General features: G+C 37.5%; 1 protein-coding gene across 1 annotated transcript in view; it reads right to left on the bottom strand.

Annotated features, from left to right (window-relative positions):
* Nucleotides 1-22577, bottom strand: part of gpc5a (glypican 5a) — a 110831-nt gene that overhangs the window by 43764 nt on the left and 44490 nt on the right. Inside the window, exon 7 of the mRNA XM_029454366.1 lies at nt 10844-10964. Within this exon, the coding sequence (XP_029310226.1) occupies nt 10844-10964 (121 nt within the window). The remainder of the gene's footprint in view (nt 1-10843; nt 10965-22577) is intronic.

Raw genomic sequence — 22577 nt, 5'->3', positions numbered from 1 at the left:
AAACATATTTTCTGCTCACAAATATTGATTTGTAACGCAAACAATATTCTATATTTCATATTTCCAGTAATGTTTTTTAAAAAGTATATCATTATTATTATTATTGATATTATTATTATTATTATTATTATTATTATTATTAGGCCATTTTGTATATATTCATGATGTTTTGGTATTTTCATGGGATTTGTTGACAATAACAAAAATGTCATATCGTCTTTAACATTATATATCCATTGGACAAAAAAATGTCTCAAATGAAAGGAGCATAGAAAAAAATGTGTTAACACAAAAAAAGGAGGTGAGTGAGTGATAGTGACTTCATCTTCATGAATTAGTAGAATTTGCTTGAACATCCATAACAAAACAAGTTTTAAAAGAAAACGTGCTTTTGGTTTGTGTGGTCACTCACCGATGACGTCATTTGCATGAAACAGTAGAAACTCAATACTCAAGTCTTGTTAGCTGATGATATTTCACAGCAAACTAATTTGTTCTGAAGCTGAAAAAACATTGCTCATGTTTGACCAAGTCTGTCAATCAGCCGGCCACTCGATTCTTTTACTCTTCAGGGCCAGGGGAGTAACGGCTCTGTGTTTGATTGTATTGAACAGCAGTACTGCTCTTTCGGACACACAATGAAGTGAGCCTTAATAGCCTTACTGTGTTATTAGCCTCACTTCCGTGAATGACATGGGGCTTGGTCCAACACTGGCTTTGAGACAGGTGCTCGGATTTTGTTCAATGCACTTCCCGATAAGAAGGCACCCTCGGGCAGGCTTCAGGCTGTTATTGCAGTGGGTGGAGCGTTAATGAACACCAAATACCAATTATTCTGTTCACAAAAAACACTGGCCACTTGCTAATAAACATTACTGTGTACTTGCAATGAATTCTCTGGGGGAAATAGATCCCCTACTAACTGGCAATTTTCTTATGAAATTGCTGCACCAATTAATAGCTTACACTACAAGAGATAATGATGAGCAACACCTTTAATGCAGTACACAAGCTAATGGTCAAATAGATGGAAAAATGTAATTGAAATGTGATCTGTATATGTGTGTATGGGGAAAGAGAGAACACAACATATTTTGGGATTATTTTATGAACTCTCTTTTCAGTTTTACTAAACTATTCCTAATTCTCAAATTGTGGCAATTATTCACCTAAACCAGGAAGAGAACCGGCCGTTATTTGACACAGGCTATTATTATAGACAGATTTGTATATGAGTTAATGTGCTTTAGTACGAGATATATTTTAGTTCCCATTTGCTGCAGCTGCTCTTTACTGCTAATGCAATTTGCTCACTCCAAGTGCCACCCTTCATTTATTTTATGTAAATGGTTGATTGAAAAAATAGTAACAATATCAAAAGTACAAGTTTAACAGGGGAATTACTTCTCATAGAGGGAGTGGATGATTCCTCAGGTCGCTGCATATGGAGCAATGAAATGAAATCCATCCTCAACAACACAGAGATCACAAAAAACACATAAACGCTGCTCTTGAGAAATACCTTTGTGTCTGCTTCGATTCCCAGCGTTAAGATTCCAGTTCTTAAGTGAAGACACAAAAGCCCTCTCTTTAAATTAAATCGTATAAATGTTTCTGTGTGTTAATCTTCTTTGATTTGAACATAGTTTCTGAGTGTTGGCTTATTCCAAATTTCCTCCTGGATTGACTATATTTATTTTCCACTGCAAATTATTCCTGAAAATAAAATGTACAAAAGCTCATCTAAATGATCCCGGTGGTGATCCACCTCTAGGATTTGTCAAATATAAGATATGAAGTCAATGCAGTTGTTGTGCAGGGAGAAAACTGCCGTTACCCTCATTGCCGTTAATAACAATGAAGATAAACCAGAGGTCTACAGAGGCGAAAGAGGAACCAACTGGAGTTAAAGTGGTGGAAATTACTACAGTGGTTCAACAGCAAACAATATAAGAAAAAAAATATTGTTCACTCTGTGGAACAGTGAACAGGCTCAGACAGTAGGAGGGACAATAAAAAAGATATTTAAGTGGAGTTTTATTGTGGACAGTCTATCTGCGTCCCTGTCACTCGCTCCCACACACAATGTATTCAAAACCTTCAGTTCACCAATGAATGAAAATTCACTGCACACTGAAACTTGCCACACAACAAAGCAGTTTCTCAAGTTTTTCAATTTCTCTTCTGCCAATTAACATGATTTCTAAAGCATTTATTATAAATGTTCTTAAGGCAATTGTTTGGTAATTTCACAAATAGGATTTATATAAATATGTTTTTCTTTTACTGTAGATGAGATCAATCTGTCGATCCACCATTTTGGTCAAAACTGAAAGATCTCAACATCCATTGGATAGTTTGTCATTACATTTTTAACAAATGTCCATGTTGCCCTGAGGATGAACACGCTAAACTAAGACGATGAAGATGGTTAACACTGTACCGGCTTAACATCAGCATGTTAACATTGTCTTTGTGAGCATCTTAGCTGCAGATATTACTATTTATCTGAAAGCACTACTGTGCCCAGGTGCAGTCTCACAGAGCTGCTAGTGTGGCTGCAGACTTGAAATCCTCCATTGATCCTTTTGAGTAATATATCTTTTAATATTTACATGCAACCCCCGAAAAACAAGTCCTGTGGCCACCTGAGATTTTTGTTGCCATCTGAGATTGCACAGGACTGGAAACGGCAGCAAAACACTGTAAAGCAAGCATCAGAAATTCACTGATACAGACCTGCTACAGCTCTATGATATCTTCATTACCCGCTGCATAAGGAAAGCCCAAAGCATCATCAAGGACACCAGTCATCCAGCCCACATACTATTTTCACTCCTGCCATCTGGAAAACGCTACTGGGGCATTAAATCACGCACCACCCGTTTCGGAGACAGTTTCTTCCCACAGGTAGTCAGAATAATGAATAGCACCCCCACACACACACAAATATGCACACACACACACACACAGAGACACACAGACACTAAAGCTGTGCCAATAATATGTATGGCTCTTTTCTTATTGTGTTTTTTTCTCAGGTACCACTTTATTATACAATCCATTGTACATATGATTTATTTTCCAAGGTTGAGAGTGCCACAGTGCAACTATTTTCTTTCTTTATTAACGCAGGTGAACTTAATATTGGCATCTGTCTCTGGAATAAACAAACTGATGCAGGTAAAAGGACAATATAAGAGTAATTGAACTCTATATGATGTATTTTGGGCTGTAAATGTATCTAATCAAGATCTATATAGAGCCATTAAAAATAATACACCACGCCATTTTGTAATAATTTCTAAAACAATATCATGCAAGAGAGAAAACAGGTTTTATTTTACTGCGGTCTAATGCCTAAAATTTTCACTCAGCTGTCAAGTACAATTTGTGATCTCCAGCCGTTAGGGTGTGTACTTCAGCTGTGTCTACAGTAATGGAACAAGGTTACTCTGCATCTTGTATCTTGTAAATGTAACGGCAGTATCACCATATTTATCCCGCCTAAACAACAGTTCCACACCACAGACGAAAGGCAGGTCTAGTCCCAGAAGAAACTGCAAAGTATTTAAAGTTTCAGATGAACTGTCGGTTACTAGTAATAGTCAATTAAAATGTACAGAGCAGATTATGTATGGAGTACTCTACGTTTCCTACAAAGGTGCAAAGTGTCATGTGGCAAAATAAATCACACCTTCAGAGATCCAAGATATGAATAAAGCTGTGTGTGGATTCTTAAGCTCATTAGTATTCTCTTTGAACACACTCTACTATCTGTAAATAGAGGGTGGGAGAGAGATCTTACAATGATCATATTTGCCAGTCAGAGGAGAAAAGTGTCAGGATGTGAGTCGGCTCTCAGGACACACACTGTCATTTTCCATCTCCCTCACTGCAGCAGCAGCAGCAGCAGCACTAACAGGGTGTTGATCCAGAGCAAGTGCTGCAGCAGCAAGGCAGGTCAGTGAGTGAGAGGCCAGGGTATAAATTACACTATATTGTGAATTTTTGAATAATAATATAATTCAAATTAACCTTCTGTCGTATTACTCAACAATTGTAAACCAAAAAAAACAAATGTTTTCTTATTTCCGATAACCAACAATGAGGTACTTAACGCATGTAAAGCCTGACGTATTCCTCTATGCAACATCGTGTCCAGAAACTATTACAAACACATGTTCCTTCATTATAATAAAACTGGACATTGTAGTTTATTTTGAGACAATCACATACACCAATCTGCTGCCCTAAATCTCTAAAGCAAAAAATGTGTATTAATCCACGGTTTAAAATAGTCCTTAACAAATACTAGATTTACTCTTGTTCTAAACAACTACAGCATCCAACTGTTCAAGGATGTTGCTTTGCTTTTTGTTACGTAACAGTGAACATAGTGGATACGTTCACAGTGAGCATGTTAGTAAACTACATTGGTGATATTAGCAAAAAATTAAAAATGACTGAACATTCTGCAAATATGTTCAAAATTAAGTTTCATCTGATATGTTGATGTGAATTGCACTTCAAAGCAAAAAGTAACTATATGAACATAATTCTTTAGAAAAAAGGTTGTTAACATGTTAAATGATGTAATACTCTAATGTGACTTTGTATTATTGTAGAACTTGAATGCTGCAATTTATGGCGAATTACACAGAGGATTATGCTGCCTCTGTGTCAAACTGGATTTTAATCTTGGATAAGTAAATGCGATGATTTAAGATAAAGTTGTTATCTACAGGTATGCAGCTTAGCTTGATTTTTTATTTGAATGTTTTTATTTTCCGTGCTTATGGGTATAATGAATGGCATAATGAGTGTGGGCTAAAAAAATCAAATTATTATGCTGCAGGTTTTGGGATTCGTCTCCAATTAAGACTTGCTTGCACAGGACTGACATGTCTGACTTGAAAGATTCCTTGCAGGATACCAACATGAATTAATCGAAGAAACTGAATTTGTAAGTTCAGCTGGTGTGGTGTGTTGAATATTAAATATTCAGAATGATGGTTATAATCAAGACTTGTTACTTTTCTTGTTAACTGCACTTCTATAAACAGTCAAATGTTATGATGCGGTATGCCCATTTAGGAGCGAAACAAATAAAATGTGAATATATTCTAAGTGTTAATCCTCTGCACTAAGAGGAGGGGGGCATGAATAATTCAAAAGCAAAACTGCTGGTCAACCACCACATCAATGACTGGTAAATAATTCAGCCGGCAGACAGGGTGAGGAGCTGCTTGCTCCTGATTTTGATTGAGAGACACAGGGACAGGGCCTACTTATAGATTCTTGATGGGTTTTACCACATCAAGAAGAGAGGACAGGCAAGGAGGAGAGGAGCAAACAAATAATTCATAGGAAAGAGCTGCTGATGAGCAAGATGATGAAATCTAGAGTTTGTACACTCAGATTGCATGATGAATTTGTCAATAGCTGCACTGCTGTTTTGTGTTTTCCTGCAGCCTCAGCTGTGGAATAGTAATGATACATTTCCATTTGGTTTCTGCACTTCAGTTAGTCAAGGTCAAGGGCAAATAAATGGAAATAGTAAAGAACATTTCTGATATGTGCATGAAAAACATGAAAATCAACAGTCGCATGGACACATCATTCTTATCCTGATAAAAATGCCTCTTTAAAAAAGCGTCTTTAGAGATGATAGAATTTCACCTTCTGCCTTCATCCATACAATATTTCAGTGTACACTTTCTCTCCAGCCATTCAAACAGGCAACTTGCCATTCATGCACACATGCACGTATACTTTAAGGTAAGTTTCATCATATTAATGAGGTGCACCAATACCAGTGATTTATAGAAGTAATATATTGTGGGGTGTACACGCGGCTGTGCACAAGGTCACTCATGTGTACAATTGAATGTGCACTGGTATATGTAATTGATATGTTTGCCGGTCATAAACACACAACCAACCACCCACCCACCTATCCACACACACACACACACACACACACACACACACACACACACACACACACACACACACACACACACACACACACACACACACACACACACACACACACACACACACACACACACACACACACACACACTTCCTCCAGTATTCGTCTCCCACACATAAATGCTATAAATCTGAAGTTTAAAGAATCACCATTTAACAGTGGCTGCATTTTAAATCTGAACATGACCCACTAATCCTCCTCAAGCCCCAGTTTCCATCTTAAACAGCCACATAGTCAGTGAATGACATGATTGTTCTTCCTCCTTCCAGTCGTTATGAGGCACACGGAAAGTTGAACTGAATACACATGTCTGAACCTTGAACACGGCAGAGGAATAAAAAGTGAGAGTTGTAAATGGATGTTAAATGAAAATTCAGGTCATACACAGAGGCTGACACTTGTGCCGCACTTCACCGGCTAATGAGATGCCAATCAGAACTATTTGCAAATTAGACCCATTTGCAAATCAAGTCCCAATGAGATGATAATGCAAACTAGACTCAAGGACTGTGAACACACAAGCTGTTGAATGAATATAACGAGATGTACAACATAAAGGGTTAGACACAACACTTGTAACATTTCACCTTCATCTATGTTGACTTCTAGTCTGAAAACACATAATATATAAACTTTTTTTTACTCTAAAAAGGACAATACAGTATACTCATGTTGTTTAAGGTACCAATGAGACACTCAAGTATGAGCCAGGGGGTCCAGTTTGAGTAATTGAGCAGTTTGAATATTTATTAAAGGCTCATCAGACACCAAAACACTGTACAACAGATTGTATTACTTATAGACATGATTTTACAGATCTGGAAAGTATTTGATTGTTGATTATTGATTGACATATTTGATTGGCCAACACATCGCAGATTTTGTTGATTTGGTCATTGTTCACTGATATTTGCTTCTATCAGGCCTACAGACAAAGTGAATATCATTAAAATTACAGTTATGAACAACATGGATCAAAGATTTGAGGCTGTAGTGAATTGATACGATTGGGAGTCTGCAAACGGTGTTTATTTTGACAATTGACTGGGTGCCGTTCCACTTCCTGTCGGACTAGATCTGCTCTGTGGAACACCCCGAAGCACTGTCAAAAAAAGATCAGGCGTGTATTTTTACCGAAACAAAGCGGAGAGCTGCTTCCGCGACTTTTCTGAGACGCTTCTGAAATGCGAATCGCTCCGTCGCAGTCGGAACGCGGTGCAGACGTGCATGATTGAAATCACACCAATCATGTTGTGAACTTTTTACCAAATATCTATCAAAACAAACAGCTGGTTTATTAACGGCCGATCAACAGTCAGTATGAATCGAAACATGGGACACGACGGTATCCCTTAGGACTACATAGGCTACCGCTAAGATCTGGCGTCTGGTGTAAAATCACAAAAGACACTTTTAACAGAACTGCAACAACATCACACAAATTCTGCCTGTCATTATTTACACGACCACGTTAGCATTTGCACTAACTACAAATGCTGTTCTCTAGTAAGAAACCGTGTTTTTTTTCGTGTTGTTAGGACAAATACTGTTTCTAATCCGCAAGAGCCACTGTGATAAAATAAACACTGTGATAAATTATTGTGGGTATCAGTGCATTATGTAACTGACATGAGGCTACAAGTAGAACAACAAAGCACTTCCCTTTGAGAATCATTTTGACCCAGTGATGGAGTGTAATTTGGCACAAGTGTACTCGAGATGTTGCTACAATTAATTCTTGGTTATACATCTTGACCGTGAAATAACTTACAGCATTGAACAGCTCATTGAACACAAGATCTGGATGGTTACCATCATGACTACATACTAAACAGACAAGGTTCACTATTTATCCTACTATACAGGCACAGTATCTGTGTTTGTTTTTGGTCTTCATTTGCTGGAGGCAGTGCTGGCACAGACCATGAGCATCTGCCAAACAGCACTTGTGTAAAAGGGCAAATGTTGAATCTACAAAAATCACATATTTGAGGGTTTTTCTTTTGACAAAAACTGTGTTTTGAACACTACTGAAGGCACCATCACACCTCAAGCCATCACTTCTGGACAGGATTTGAAAGTGGCTACATTCAGACTCTACAATGGGCTATCAGAGAGAGAGGCAGAATCTCTGTCTGAGAATAATGAATTATTATTAATTTTATTATTAACAAGCAACATAAACAAAAAATAATTGATAGATAGATAGATAGATAGATAGATAGATAGATAGATAGATAGATAGATAGATAGATAGATAGATAGATAGATAGATAGATAGCATTTTATTGTGTTTATCTTTTTGTTCTTATCTAGATGGGGGATTTTTGTATTTTTTACTAATATATAATAATATAAAATATTAAGTTTGTGTTTTAGCTCTAAAACACATTATGCTGGTTGGTCTTAAATTTCAGTGATTTCATACAGCTGCCTTGACAACTTATGATGCTAACGATGTCATCATACTCATGCTAAATTTGTGTTTTATAGCTGGATAATTGTTAGGGCTCTAATGAGAAGATAGTGCCATCTGTTAAGGTGTGAACTAATGTTACTATGTATTAAATTTCACTAGCACCCCAGGTCTAAACAAGATGAGTTTACAATCATAATCACCATCTCAGCTCAGCATGCTGTGTGCTGAGCACTAAAGACAGCAGACGCTGATGGAAATGTTGTTAGATTTGCAGGTATTTGGTCATAAACCAAAGTATTGGACCAATAACAATGTTTACTAATGATGGCGCTACATGAAAAGTCCGGGGACCAAAGTTATTCCAGTTTATCCTGAAAGGGACATGAGTATGTGAACCACATTTCATAGCAATCCATCAAATAGTTGTTGAATCATTTGATTTAAAACCAAAAATGTGAATCTCATTGTGGCACTAGAGGAAAAGTAAGGATCACCAAAGTTATAAGAATAAATCATTTGGGAACTATGAAAATCTGTACCATTTTTCATTTTTGACCTCTGTAAGTGCAATATTAAAAGTCAGGGTTCAAAGTCTAATGTCTGTGTAAAATGTCATGGCAATCCACAGCTGTTGAGATGTTTCATTCTGGATCCTAGTGGTGGACCGACCAACCAACCAACTGTTAAAGTATTTTAACAGCCTATTGAACTGATTGCTAGTTCTTTATATCTTTGCACCTCATAATAATAATGGCAACATTTGGCAATCTGACCATGTCTTTTCAGAATAGTTTGTGGTCGGACCAACTCACTGAGAGGTGGGATCATGATCATGATTTCATGCTGCCTTTGCTGAGTAAATTCTTTAAATGTATTGACATTTTAGATTTTTAAGGACATTTGTCAGTGTTAAGAAACCTTTAACAGTGTCAGAAAACATTGGGAAAATTAAATGTACTCATCTAATACTTGTCCATGTAATAAAAAAGAACTGCAGGATTTGTTAATAATAATAATAATAAGAAACTGTTTGCTCAAGTTGATCACAACTTGTTTCTGCTGACCTAAAGAGGCCAACAAATCTTGCAGGTTTAAGGAACCACATATTCAAATGTACAAATGTGGAACAAAGATGTTCATCTACATGTCTTGAAGTTGATCATAATAATGAAGTTAAATCTCAAAGTCCCTACAAGTAGGGATGAGTAAATCACCGACTACTGAATCGGGGGTAACCAAGGTCAGAGTAAGCAAGGACTGGAGGAACAGGTTGCAAGGTAATGATGCAGATGAAAATGTTTTTATTAAAATGAACAGTTGGCAGAACAAGGAGATGAACAGAACAAACGGAGGTGAATATGTTTGTAAAATATTAGGTGAAATAAACAGAGGGTTTTAAGGTACACTCCCTGAAGTACTTGCTCTCAGAAGATTTTAAATGTTTACATAATCTCTGCTGATCTGACAACCATGATCCTTTTTATAGTATTTACAGTAAATCATGAGCAGCATCTCAGAATTTCTCAGTATTCAAACTCATAAAACAGTCTTTCTCTGTATTTCCGTATAAATTCATAGAACCACAAGACGTACAAAGAAGCACATTTAAGACGCAGATGGCATAAAAGCACAGAAGGCGAGAGAGACATACACAATGAATGTCAATGAAGCAGATCAGGCGCTCTCAAATGGTTATGATATAGATTTATGTGTTCTGACATCCCACAGATGGTGTGAATTAGTCAGGGAGGGGGTGCCAGCAAGAGGTCAAGAGAGATGACCTGGCCTTCAGCCTGCCACTTGGGATACCAAAGCAACAGACATGTGAAGCTGCTGCTGCAGTGCAACAACCCAGAGGATGCTGCAGCAGCTGTTATTGAAGCTACAGAAGAGAAAGTGCTCCCGTAAACTGCCCTAATCTCATCATACTGAGAGATAAACAGCACTGAAAGGAGCCACAGCAGCACAAACATGCAGAAAAGCAGCCTGGGTGATAGAAAAGTTACATTGATTTTGACAAAGAGCAAAAAAATAATTTTGTAAATGTGAAGACACGCAAACCAGACCAAATGGGTTTCTAAACGTGTAATGATTGATTTTTTTACATAGCCTGGGGATGATTTAGCATTAGAGACTAGTTTTCTATTACCCGGTACTTACTGGGAATATGAAAGATGATAAAATTATTCAAAGGTAAAGAGTAAGGGGCTTCCGCTTTGTGAGCTGTCGTTTCTTTTCAAGCTTGCTGTTTCTGTGTACCTTGAAAGCTAACGAGAGATACTTAATGTGCCATAAACTAACAAAGATGCACAGAGAATTAGCAGATTGCCAGAGGAGACAGTTAACATATGTTTGACAGAATGAGGGAGGGTAATATAGAAAGAGAAAGTGTATAATGTACATACAGTAAATCTGTAGAGGCTCACCTGGTTGATGTGTTTCAGTTTGTCAATAATCTGATTTATGACAGGGTCTGCTCCCTTCACTTTCACTTCAGGGTTGGCACTCTGAGCCTTGATCCCGTTGCCGACCACACGGAGGGTGTAGCTGTGAACAAAGTGCAAAAGACAGAGGGCTCTGTAAGTATTTTCATATATCCATCAGTGATGTTAAAGCATACCATGAGAAATACCAGTAAGGGAAAGTATCCAAGTAGATTTACTAAAGAGTATTTTACTTTAGACTTCTACTCCGTAACATTTCAAATGGAAAGGAAATATTTCTTTCTTTATTACATTTAAGTAGGTACTAAAAGCACATACATAATCTCATAATTCATGATGTATGTAAGCTACAATACTATTTTGTATTATATTTATTTATTACTTATTGTTCAAGATTTTCACAATAAAATGTTTTGTTTAGAAATAAAGTACTAGTTACTTTACAATATAGAAAATATCTGTAACAGGTGGCAATTTTCTATATTTTTAATACTATTGTGCTGCCTATTTCTATGTTTATAGAGTTGGGACATGTTTTTTGGCTCAGAGTGAGCGCTCCTTGGTTTGTTGGTTTGCTGGGGGCGCTTAGATTGAGCGCTCTCTACTTTACGAGGATCTTTGTAAACAGTGCACGGAGATCAACACCTGGAGCAGAGACGCCATGTAAACTGTGTTTGTATCTGTGATGCTTGAGCCTTGGAGACTATTTGTCTGTGAGTTATTCATGTGCAATTTGGATGTGTTATGTGCAGAATGTTTGAAGTTTGTAACTTTTGGTCTGAAGCTAGTTTAGTTTAGTGCTAATTTAGCTAATGGTGATCTGTGCTATTTCTAGCTAATAGTGATGCTAATGATAGCTAATTATTTTAATAGTAGTATGTGTATCGTTTGTACAGTGCTACTTATATGTTATGTAAAGCCTGCATACTTATATGTGTTTTATTTCTGTATTGTTACAGTTTTACAAACTAAAAGAAGAACAGTAAAGTCAAGAAAGCAAACCTTGCATCTTTATTGGAGGACTTTTGAATGTTAGCTAACTGTCTAGCTACGCATAGGGATATGTGCTGTAAAGGAAGAATAACTATACGTACATTTTATATGATAATATTACTGTACTTTAGTAGTATTCTAAAAGCAGGATTTTTGTTTGTAGTGTAATAATAATACGCTTTATTTGTATAGCACCTTTCATACAAGAAAGTGCTTCACAGCAAAAACATAAAAATGTGTACAAAATTAGACAGAGCATTTACAGTACAATAATCACAGTGTTGATGTAAATGAGTGTGAAGTAGCATTACAAATAGTATGAAATAGCAGAATTAAAAATAGCATTGGAAATCATGCCTAGTTTCCGTATCTGTGCCGTACTTAACGACCCTCCTGCCGGGAAACCACATTCATCACACCATTCTTGTAAATGTTTTAAACTATCAGAGCCATAGTATTTATACATATATGGAACTGAGTACCGTATTTTCCGCACTATAGAGCGCACTGGATTATAAAGCGCACTGTCAATGAATGGTCTATTTTCGATCTTTTTTCATATATAAAGCGCACCGGACTATAAGGTGCATTAAGCGAAACAAAACAGTCAGATAAGTCAGTCAGTCAAACTTTATTAAACGTGTTCACAATAACTCTCAACATTGTTCAGTTGTAACACCTAAAAAAAACAGTCTGATACCGCCAAATGGTCTTCTTTATTTGGCGCAGGTCATCTTCTTGCTTCCTCCACTTCCGTACCATTGATTCATTAATGTTGAATTCTCTCGCAGCTGCTCTATTCCCATGTTCTACTGCGTGACTGATAGCCTTGAGTTTGAAGTCCGCGTCGTAAGCGTGTCTCTTGACAGGTGCCATTTTGGGGTCCTTATACACACACACTGTAATATTATGGTGAAGCACAGTATGTATTACTCCGCGACGCGGACTACGGTAGCCGTAATGCTGCAAGCGGTGTGGCTTTGTAGTTTACCAAAGTCGTACTAAAACATTTTGACAGAGCGCCGTGTACCACACAAAATCGCTTCGTGATCAGTAACCACAACCAGAATTAATCCATATATAAAGCGCTCCGGATTATAAGGCGCACTGTCGCTTTTTGAGAAAATTAAAGGCTTTTAAGTGCGCCTTATAGTGCGGAAAATACGGTACCAGCACTGCGAAATACACCGGCAATGTGTTGGAAAAACTAAATAGACACTGAATAAAATCTATTACCTCCTCTTCTCTTGTGGAGCAATACTAAAAGCTGATCAATATTCTGAACTCACACAAAGGTGATGGCATAATTCATTGGCAGGCATACTCTGCGTGTTAAAGTGGGATTTGTGATGTGGGGGAAACATGACTTGAGCAGAGCAGCTGTGAGTCTGCTGCAGTGCTGCAAGGCTTCTTATCACAGTGCACGTATGGTTTTATAAAAACTATATATCAACTATATTTTATGCGCTCTCTAAAACTGTGAGTACAGTATACTCGACTATTAATTTCTTTGTGCCTTAACGTTTCAATATGTGGCATTAATCCTTGTATCAAAGAAGTTCATTGTTGTTATTGCTCGGTAATAGGATTCAGTTCCCCTCAAGGACTCCTCACTCTTTAGTTTGAATGCAGTCTGTCAGCTGTAATGGCTGTGACCGTGGCTGCCTGTGAGTGAGCACAATTCCTTCACATCTCAATCTCCAGCATATCATTTAATGAAACTAGTAGATCAAGGTAAAGTCAGTCATTGCTCAAAGACCTGCTGAGCTCTTTGTGTGCATGTAGGTCGGATGTCTCTTTAAATTTAAATATTTGAATCTAGAATTAACAATAAAACATAAAAAAAATCAGTTGCTTAAATGACTGGTGTGTAGCAGCCAACACAAATCAGCTTTTTCAAGCTATACAAGGTCAGAAAGGAAAAGAAAGTATGAATAAATAAAGTGCAGGAAGCCTCGGTGTCTCATTTATTTAAAAGAAAAGGTGGGTGGCAGAATTCAAATTTAGTCAGGATGTCTGGGTCCTTGAGATGTAATTTTGATGTTAATTTCCTGCAAATCGAAACTCCTAAATGTGATTAGTTTCAGAAAATACAGCTGCCATTCAGTGTGCTTTTATACTTTTTATCAGCAGTTAGTCTGTTATCGCCACTATTTTCCTTATTGGCTCTTTCTTCTCTTTTTTGTGTGGCCTTTGTCCTCTCCGTCTTGGCTGACTTTCTTCTGGTAGCAGCGTCAAATTAAATATTAAAGTGAACATTTTAAATCTGTCTACAATAACAGTGCTTTGATAATTTATAGAGCAGATGCAGATGGCCAAAGTTGTAGTCACAAAATAGCATTTTTGGGGGGATATATACAAAGGACATTATAAAAGAGAGAAAAAACACAATCTTCTAAGACATTATTCAAGTTTACTTGCTGGCTTTCTTTGGGCTCGTACTGGAGATCTACAGGACATATTTTTATGTTATTTTCTTAACAACAATTGGCATGTGTATGGCTCAGGACACAAGAAAGTTGTTTGGATGAACGGTTCTCGAGAAAGCTGCAAGCAATCGGCCCGCTCCAAAGAGGCACGTTTTGAACAGACACTGTAATAGTGGTTGTAAAGGTGTAAATACAAAGACTAATTCAGAACCGTTTTTGATGCTCAGTACATTTTCTTCATTGTTATACAGCCGTCTCTTTTTTTAAGGGTTGTGTAAGGGAACATATCTTTCTAGGCCAAAGCGCGTCACATGACCTGCAATTTCAAAAACAACAATACTGCCAGAGTCTGGTGATGTTCCCGGGAGTTTGGAGGGGGTCATCTCTGTATCATCGCACTTTAAAGTTACATTTAGTTGCTAGCTTTGCTCTGTGGAAAGTTCTTGGTCTGTGGGTTTTAATGGTTTTTAGCTTTGTTTGGTTGGATTCTATAAATCTGTTTTTTATTGCATCATATTTATAATGGTAAATGTAAATGCGATGTGTGAAAGTGCACTAAATATTGAGACTCTTCTCTTTTGCATTGTTGCAAATGGCATTGTTGAGCCATTTTAACATTCTGGCAAAGTGACTGCATAGAAATTAGTCAATTTTATATTTGAATGTGGATATATGAGCATTGTCTCTGATACAGTTACTGTGACTGAAACTCTTTAAACTGAAGCATCATACTCATGAGGTCAAGTAAACCGCCTTCGATCAAAACCATGTTGGTGGGTTGAACTTTCTTCAGCCAAAATTGAGTTTAACATCTCCCATAAATTAGGTAAAGGTTCTGTACATATACAAAGCAGAGTGGATGTAGGAGATTGGAGACATCGTGTGGGTTGACCAGCTGCAAGATTGATTTTAGAGTAAGGCTACTGCAGTGCATGTCAACAAGTTCTCAGATTTTCTGCCCTAACACGATTTACCTGAATAATTTGGCTTCTTGTGCGCATCGACCAAAATCTAAGTGTGAAAGTGAAGGCCCTGCTTGCTCGCTGCAGCAGGTGCCTGCGGCTTGAGGCTGATGTGTTGGGACTAAACTGCACCTGAACCGTGTACACTGGAGCTATGATCCTGCTGCCTCCAGCTTTGTTTAATCCCTGGACACACCTGCTGAGATGGAGCTTGTATTTGTAAGAACTGGAATAAAGATAGTCCTAGTTGGGTATGGCACTACTATAAATTGTTAAGGGTATACCTGTTCAAAAAAATGTAGTTAAAAGGTCAATGGCAAAGGGAAATGACTGTCCACACCCACTTGTAGTCTTTGATAATTTCATAGGTTGCTTATAGCTATGAGACACCATCATATGTAACAAATACTGCAGAAACCACCTCTCGCTGACCTTTACTGCCGTCTTTTTCCTCCTTTCTGTACAGTGTGATTAATAACAGATTGAAGCGATTACATCAGAGCCATCTGTGCCCAGCTCCACCAAATCAAAATGTACTGCCACACATCTGCATTAAAAAAAAAGTGTTATTACCAAAAGCTGTTTTATATTGTGGAAACCACAGACATGCAATAATTCGGTGCAGTTAAATGTTGAAGAACATATAAAATATAACATGAATCCACAGATGCAGACCTTTTGACTCAGTCTACAATATCTGCACACACACACACACACACACACACACACACACACACACACACACACACACACACACACACACACACACACACACACACACACACACACACACACACACACACACACACACACACACACCTCCTCTTGCACTCAGTGAGCAATCTATTTCATTATGCCACTAGGATCCATAACCTGAAGCACATACAATCTCTTGTAACATGCTGCAGGGCTGGCAATGCAACACAAACAATTTCTGGGAGCATCCCCAGAAAATAAAGGTCTGCTCCTTAAAAGGTGTTCATAGATTAAAAACAACATTGATCATAGTCATCATATATTCTATAAGGTGAGCAAAAAGCACACAGTAGCATCAAGCACAAACTACAAGAGGATTTCAAACAGCTGAGTGATTGCCCGTGTCTCTGTGGACGAGCAGCAGGATCCTGTAATCCATATCTTTTGCCCCCAAAGGGATTCTTGGTTTGCATCTCATCTCTGTTCATACTGCTGTTCAGCTCTAGATTGAAAATTTCAATCATTTTACTCTTGGCTTTTATCCCCATCTCATCCAACTATATTTGTGTGTAAGTGCAAAACCTTCACTTCTGGAACAAAGACATTTGAGGCCTCTTTTGCCTTATCCCTAGACTTCAGGATAGAATAGGATTGGTACGTCAAAGTAATTTACTCTGATCATAGCTCAGGAGGAGCATTGCGCCTTCTCACTGTAACAGAACTGTAATACTGTGGTTGTGTAAAACAAAATTCAAATGGATGCACGTTACTGTGACGAATGTAATACTTTCCATTTCTAATATTTTTGTCTTAGGTTTGATTATCTTACCTGCACCTCTTTGATTAGGGCTGTGACGAGGAACGGTTTGAAATTAGGCATGTATTTCACACACAACGCAACTTAAGGAAAACACATCCAAAGCGACAAAACATAATTAAATTAAGAAAACTTTGCAAATATAGAGAACACAATCCATTACAGAAAGGCAAGCTACACAAATAAGTTTCCAGGGGACACTTAAAAAATGTTGTTGCTGTGGTGATATAATAATAATATCTGCATTATACATTCTGAATGTTAAAACTAAAGCAGCTGACAAGCTGTCAACACAACATTGAAATATCAACAGCTTTGAGTTGATGAGATGAGCTTGTTGGCAAACAGTTCCCTATTTAGACATCCAGCAGTTACCTAGCAACGTTAACATTAATTTAAGTTGTGTTTAGGACACTTTGATGAATTAAAGTCCAATATAAACTCTGTTTTTGGTCTCTGTCAACTCCTGAGGGAAATATCTTACTCTTCAGCTACTAAATGCTCCACTATGTTCACCAGCTAGCCTCTAACTGCGTCTGTCTGGTGTTTGATGCTGAGCCGGTGATGTACTGTAGCTTTTCAGAACTTTTTCACTCAAAAGAGCTTCCTGACAACTGAACAATGAGCTGAAATGTCCTATAAAGCTCTGCAAAGCTTTTCATTGTTTTTAATTGCTTAATATAAAAGCAACGTTTACAAACTAAGACGCGACATTTCAATCAGCTCGTTGTGATTTCTGTAAGCAATTTACAGAAGGCTGCTGAATGTTCACATCGTTTAACTAGCAGCTCACAGACTGCTCACTGTTTTACATCTATTAGTATGCTCCTGCTGCCTTAGAGGTATCACTCATGGGCTGCAGCTGAGCATGCCTGTTAATTATTCGCAGTCATACTATATGTCTTTTAATTGTAAGTTCACATGTATAACTACTATGGTGATAATGAAATTGTTTTGAGTGTAATATGTGAATCTGGCAATTTAAAACCGTAAAAGTAACAACAAGGCAAGACCCGATTCTGTTCATCTAAAATCAAAGTTATTTTACACAGCGGTGTAAAAATAAATGCAGAATGCCATTTTTTCCTGAGAGCACCTTCATCAAAATGTTATGGATAGAGAAGCTCAGTGGCTCGGGATATGAAGGAGGTAGACCATGCAGACTGTTCATGGTTGGCTGAGTGAGGAACAAAGCAGACTTGCGGTTAGTAGGCTAGAAGGCAATACCTGCCTTCCCGTTGTCACCGAGGAAACAAGTCTCTCTGGCTCATTGCAGAGCACTTCAAAGCAGCCTGTTCACTCAAAAAGGACAGAAAACACTTCAGGCAAGACGATGGAACATATGCAGTTTAATGTGTAAAATCAACAAGAGGGCCATGCTTCAAACAAACATCTGTTTGGTACAATAACCCAAAGTTAATATGGTAATAAACACATCAACTCTGCAACACTGTAATTAAATAATACATCATGATTTACATACCTCCAGCCGTAAATAAGTGCATGTTTATATTCCACAATAGGTGCACTAAGTCAAGAGGTTGTTTGAGGAATGTCAGTTTTATTTGTGCACAAATTCATGAATCAGATAAAATAAATGACTGACAAAACTTTCACAGACAGGTTGTAATAAGGTATTTTCATAAAGGATTATTATAATCAGGATTACAAGGTTTGCCAGTATGTGTATCTAGAAATGTGTACCTTCACAGAGAGCTGTGACAAAGAGGATAATACAACAGCAGTCAACAGTGCCTCTGGCAAAGATTTAGCTCCAAACATCACTACTGCTATGTTTGTTCCAATTACTAGGAAGCCCTGAGCCTTGAAGTCGTATTGACTTGTGCCAAAAGGACACTATGGAATTAGCCAGACAGAGCTGTTTGAGCAAGGTGGCAGCTGTAATTAATATGGTCTGGTAGTTGGTCGGTGGGTAATCGGCATTTTGTGTCAGGAACCTGTACTTACACTGTTGTGCTGAGATGTTGGGACAATCTCTTTGAGGAGGCGGATTAATTATAGATTCATAAAAACAAAGTTCTGAAGGACAGGGAAAAATAAAAGGCAGAATGTGTCGGTGCACTCTAACGGCGGTGAAGAAAACAACCATTTTGAGAAAATGATGGAGGAAATATTGACATCAAAAGAAAGTAGATCAAAGCACGGTCGGCCATAGATGCAAATCTACATTCTCCTGATGGGGAAGAATTTGTGACAATAACATCTTTATATGTTTATATTTATGTATATGTATAGGTAAGGGTATTTCTTGTAACTTTTAGTCAACATTCTTTAATTAAGTCAATGATTTTATCTAAGTTGTATGTTTTTTTTTAAGTCTTTAAAAGGACCATGAAACCTTTTTTCCTCAGTCTGCTTCTTAAAACAAACAAAAAACATTATGCCAAAGTTGGAAAAGTTTGGTTTACTTTAATTGGTAGATTTCTGTATTTGTGCTCGTGTCTGAGCTCTTTTCACTGATTTAAAGTGGGCGTGGTCCCGTTGAGAAAAGATGATGTCACATCCTTCCCGGCACTAATCAGGAAACATAATATCCCACGTATTACTGGGTTGTTTTTTACATGGAACATCACAGAGAAATGTTTAAATTGAAAGCATCTGCAAAATGTATGCATCGTATTTGTTTTTCCTACAATATCCTCTCAGGGCAGCTAAAGCATGATTAACGTTTGTTTATGGTAGGGAAATATAATGTAAACATCAACTTAAACAACAAAACAGGACATAATGAGTTTTTCAATATTTAACCTAAACCACAATGTTTCCCGTACCCTGCTTTCTATAATCGTCTTTATCTAGCCTAAACATGGGACTCTTGTGTACAACTTCTCAACAGGATAGAAATGTCAAACTATGTTATCTAATGTCTTCCTTTTTATGATTGGTGGTTTCATGATGCGCGTGTTCTGATAGTGTTGTGACTCCGTGCTGTTTATTTGTTCATGTATTGTGGAACTGCAATGCAGAGTCCAAAATAAATGTCCCCACAACTACAAATAAAATGTAACTTGATATTGATCTTAAAGCTTCCTGGATTGGGAAGAATGCTGTCAATTAGTAGTAATACAACAATATTTTGGAAGAGAAAGAGTTGGACAGTGTTAGATGGCCACATGTATCAAACATTGTTTATGCTTCGAGCTATTCACTAGAATACACTTCTAATGCTTCTAACTTCAGATGTATGCGCCTATTAGCTCTCTTTAACAATGACACAACAGTTTAGGAGGGGTGCTTGGTTTGTTAATTCCTTCATGTTTTTTTTACGACGTGCATTGCTTGGGGAAATTACGACACACACTCTTTAAATGGCACCGAGCCCCAAGAGTAGAGGAGCGCAGTGTGAGCGCGTAGAACAGACAGTATGCTCAAACTACAGGGGTCAAGTCAATACAATTTTTTTTTTTCACCAATCCCCTCATTAAAAACACTATGCCACCAGCACACGTTGGTGTAAGCAGGTGGTATTACAAAATGTTAAAAGGTGAGGAGTCCATCATTAGTTGAATGAACAGCTTTATTGTGCCTTCTTGTCTGTTGTTGTTGTTGTTGCTATAACCTGCCGGACGGCGCACCAGCCTCACTTTGATGGCCACAACTAAACTATTTGTAAACATCCCGAGCAAACTGTATATAAACAGCATTTTAAACACATTTACACATTAAGTCCCAGCATATGGCGCCACGCCTCTTAATACTGATGCCCAAAATGACACCAATCTCACATTCACTGAAATACATTATTAGGGTTGTAAAGAGCGTGTTATATTGTACCGATCATTTCCCTCCGAAGCTAAGTGGCTCTGTGTGCATATGAGCTACTGCATCATGCACGCCCGTTAATGCCAAGTAGATATCAGAAGTTCTCAAATGGCAAAATAACTTTTATAACACCTCTTAAATATTTGAGTTTTATGGAAGGTAATAAGGACACATGGAAAAGTTGGCTATCTAAGAGGTACAATGGCCTCATAAAAGCAGATGGTCACTGAAAGAGGGGATTTTTAAAAGGTGGTAATGCCCCATAAGGACAATAATGTTCAAGACTAAACAGATGTGGTAAGAGCAGGGCAGACAATAAAAGACTCATCAGAGCTTTTATGATATCAGTTATCAACATGCTCACGTTCAAAGTAATTCTCTGCTGTTTCTTTCTTCACAATGCATACAGTACATACTGCATCTTTTCCTGAAAGTTTTATTTCACTGCAGAACACAATCAAATATGATACAATGTACTGACTTCTTGGTCTCAATCCAGTGCAGATTATCAAAATCATCACTGTGATGAAAAACATTTTTCCCTTCTGGCACAGAGCTTAAGAGGCTTAGTCGTCTTTGCCATCATCATCCACTGCCCGAGCTTGTCCACATTTCAACACCTGCTTCATAAAGATGCAGAGAAATAACATTGAGAGGATGATTATGGATTTATGAGGAATTCTGTAAACATGCATAAACAAATCAACAACCCGAGAGCAACAGCCTTATTTTCAGACTATGAAAAAGTGGAGGCAGGATGTCAGGTTTAAAGTAAACCCTAAACAAAAAATATAATAATAACAAATAAAATAAAGTAAACACTTGAGCAATGATTGGATTTCCTCTGACAATGACACCGCTTTATAACAAGGTGTCTATCCAGCCCAGCAGTGGAGCCAAAGGAGCACAAATAGATTGTAATAAGGCTTGAAGAAGTGTGCAGCGCCACCCTTGTGTTGAGATGTTTAAGCAGAATATTAACATTTAATTTGTCCGTGCTATGTTCAGCAGTGCTGCGACTCTCCCTCTCTGTGAATTATTAGTCATTTATTTTTCAAAGGAACGAGCAGAAGGAAGAACATGGCAGTCAGCACTGATAGATCTGTAGAGATTTGTATCTCATGCTGGCAGAGTATGTGTACATTGCCAAGAAAACCATAACATGGTTTGGTTATTATTTTTAAAACAGCTTTTTATATTAGTCTTACATTTGTATCTGTCATAAGGGAGAAGTTTTTAGCTCATTTACTTAAGTAAAGTAAAGTGTGGAACAATTTGCAATGAAATGTACTTTTTAAAGATTTGCATTTGTAGTTTTATTATATTGTATAGAAAAGATAGACAGGAAGGGGTCGCAGGTTGGAATCAACTAAATGTACTTAAAGTATCAAAAGTACTACCTATACAGAATAGCCCCTGGCAGTAGGCAGTTGAATTTTGGATAATAACTTCTGTAAAATTAAGTTACATGTTAGGTACTTTAATTGTATTCGATAACAATGCATCATACTTAATAAATTGATCATACATTTGTATGTACAATCTTAATCTGCAGAGTAACTATAAATGTTAAATAAAAGTACAGTAGTGGAGTAAAAGATGTTTCTCAGAAATGCAGTGGAAACATATATAAAGCAGCATAAATTGGAAATTCCCCTGTGACTTAAAAATTGTTCTTAAGAACAAAACTTGAGTAAATTAACTTAGTTACTTAACGTTCAGCCAAATTTGATAAGAGGCTTCAAGAGATCTCCTGTGCTTGCTGTACGGCGCTTTACAGCAATATTCAGCTAATTGTTTAGCTGTCCAGCTCACAACTTCACTTTGTTGGTTCAGTCTCACAGCTCTCATAGTGTCTTTTTTTTTGGACCCAGCAGGCAGCAGTTCGAAAAAGCTCTATAAACCCACTATACTACCATTCCCTCAGGAGTTGGTAGAAAACTGAAACAGCTAAAGGAAAAGATTGGACTCACATTAATCAGGTGCACACAAACACCACTCCACATTTATGTACAAGTGTTTTCCATAACTGCTGC

This window comes from Cottoperca gobio, chromosome 3 (genome assembly GCF_900634415.1).
Source record: "Cottoperca gobio chromosome 3, fCotGob3.1, whole genome shotgun sequence".
NCBI classification, from domain to species: domain Eukaryota; kingdom Metazoa; phylum Chordata; class Actinopteri; order Perciformes; family Bovichtidae; genus Cottoperca; species Cottoperca gobio.
This window is presented reverse-complemented; position numbering and strand designations above follow the sequence as displayed.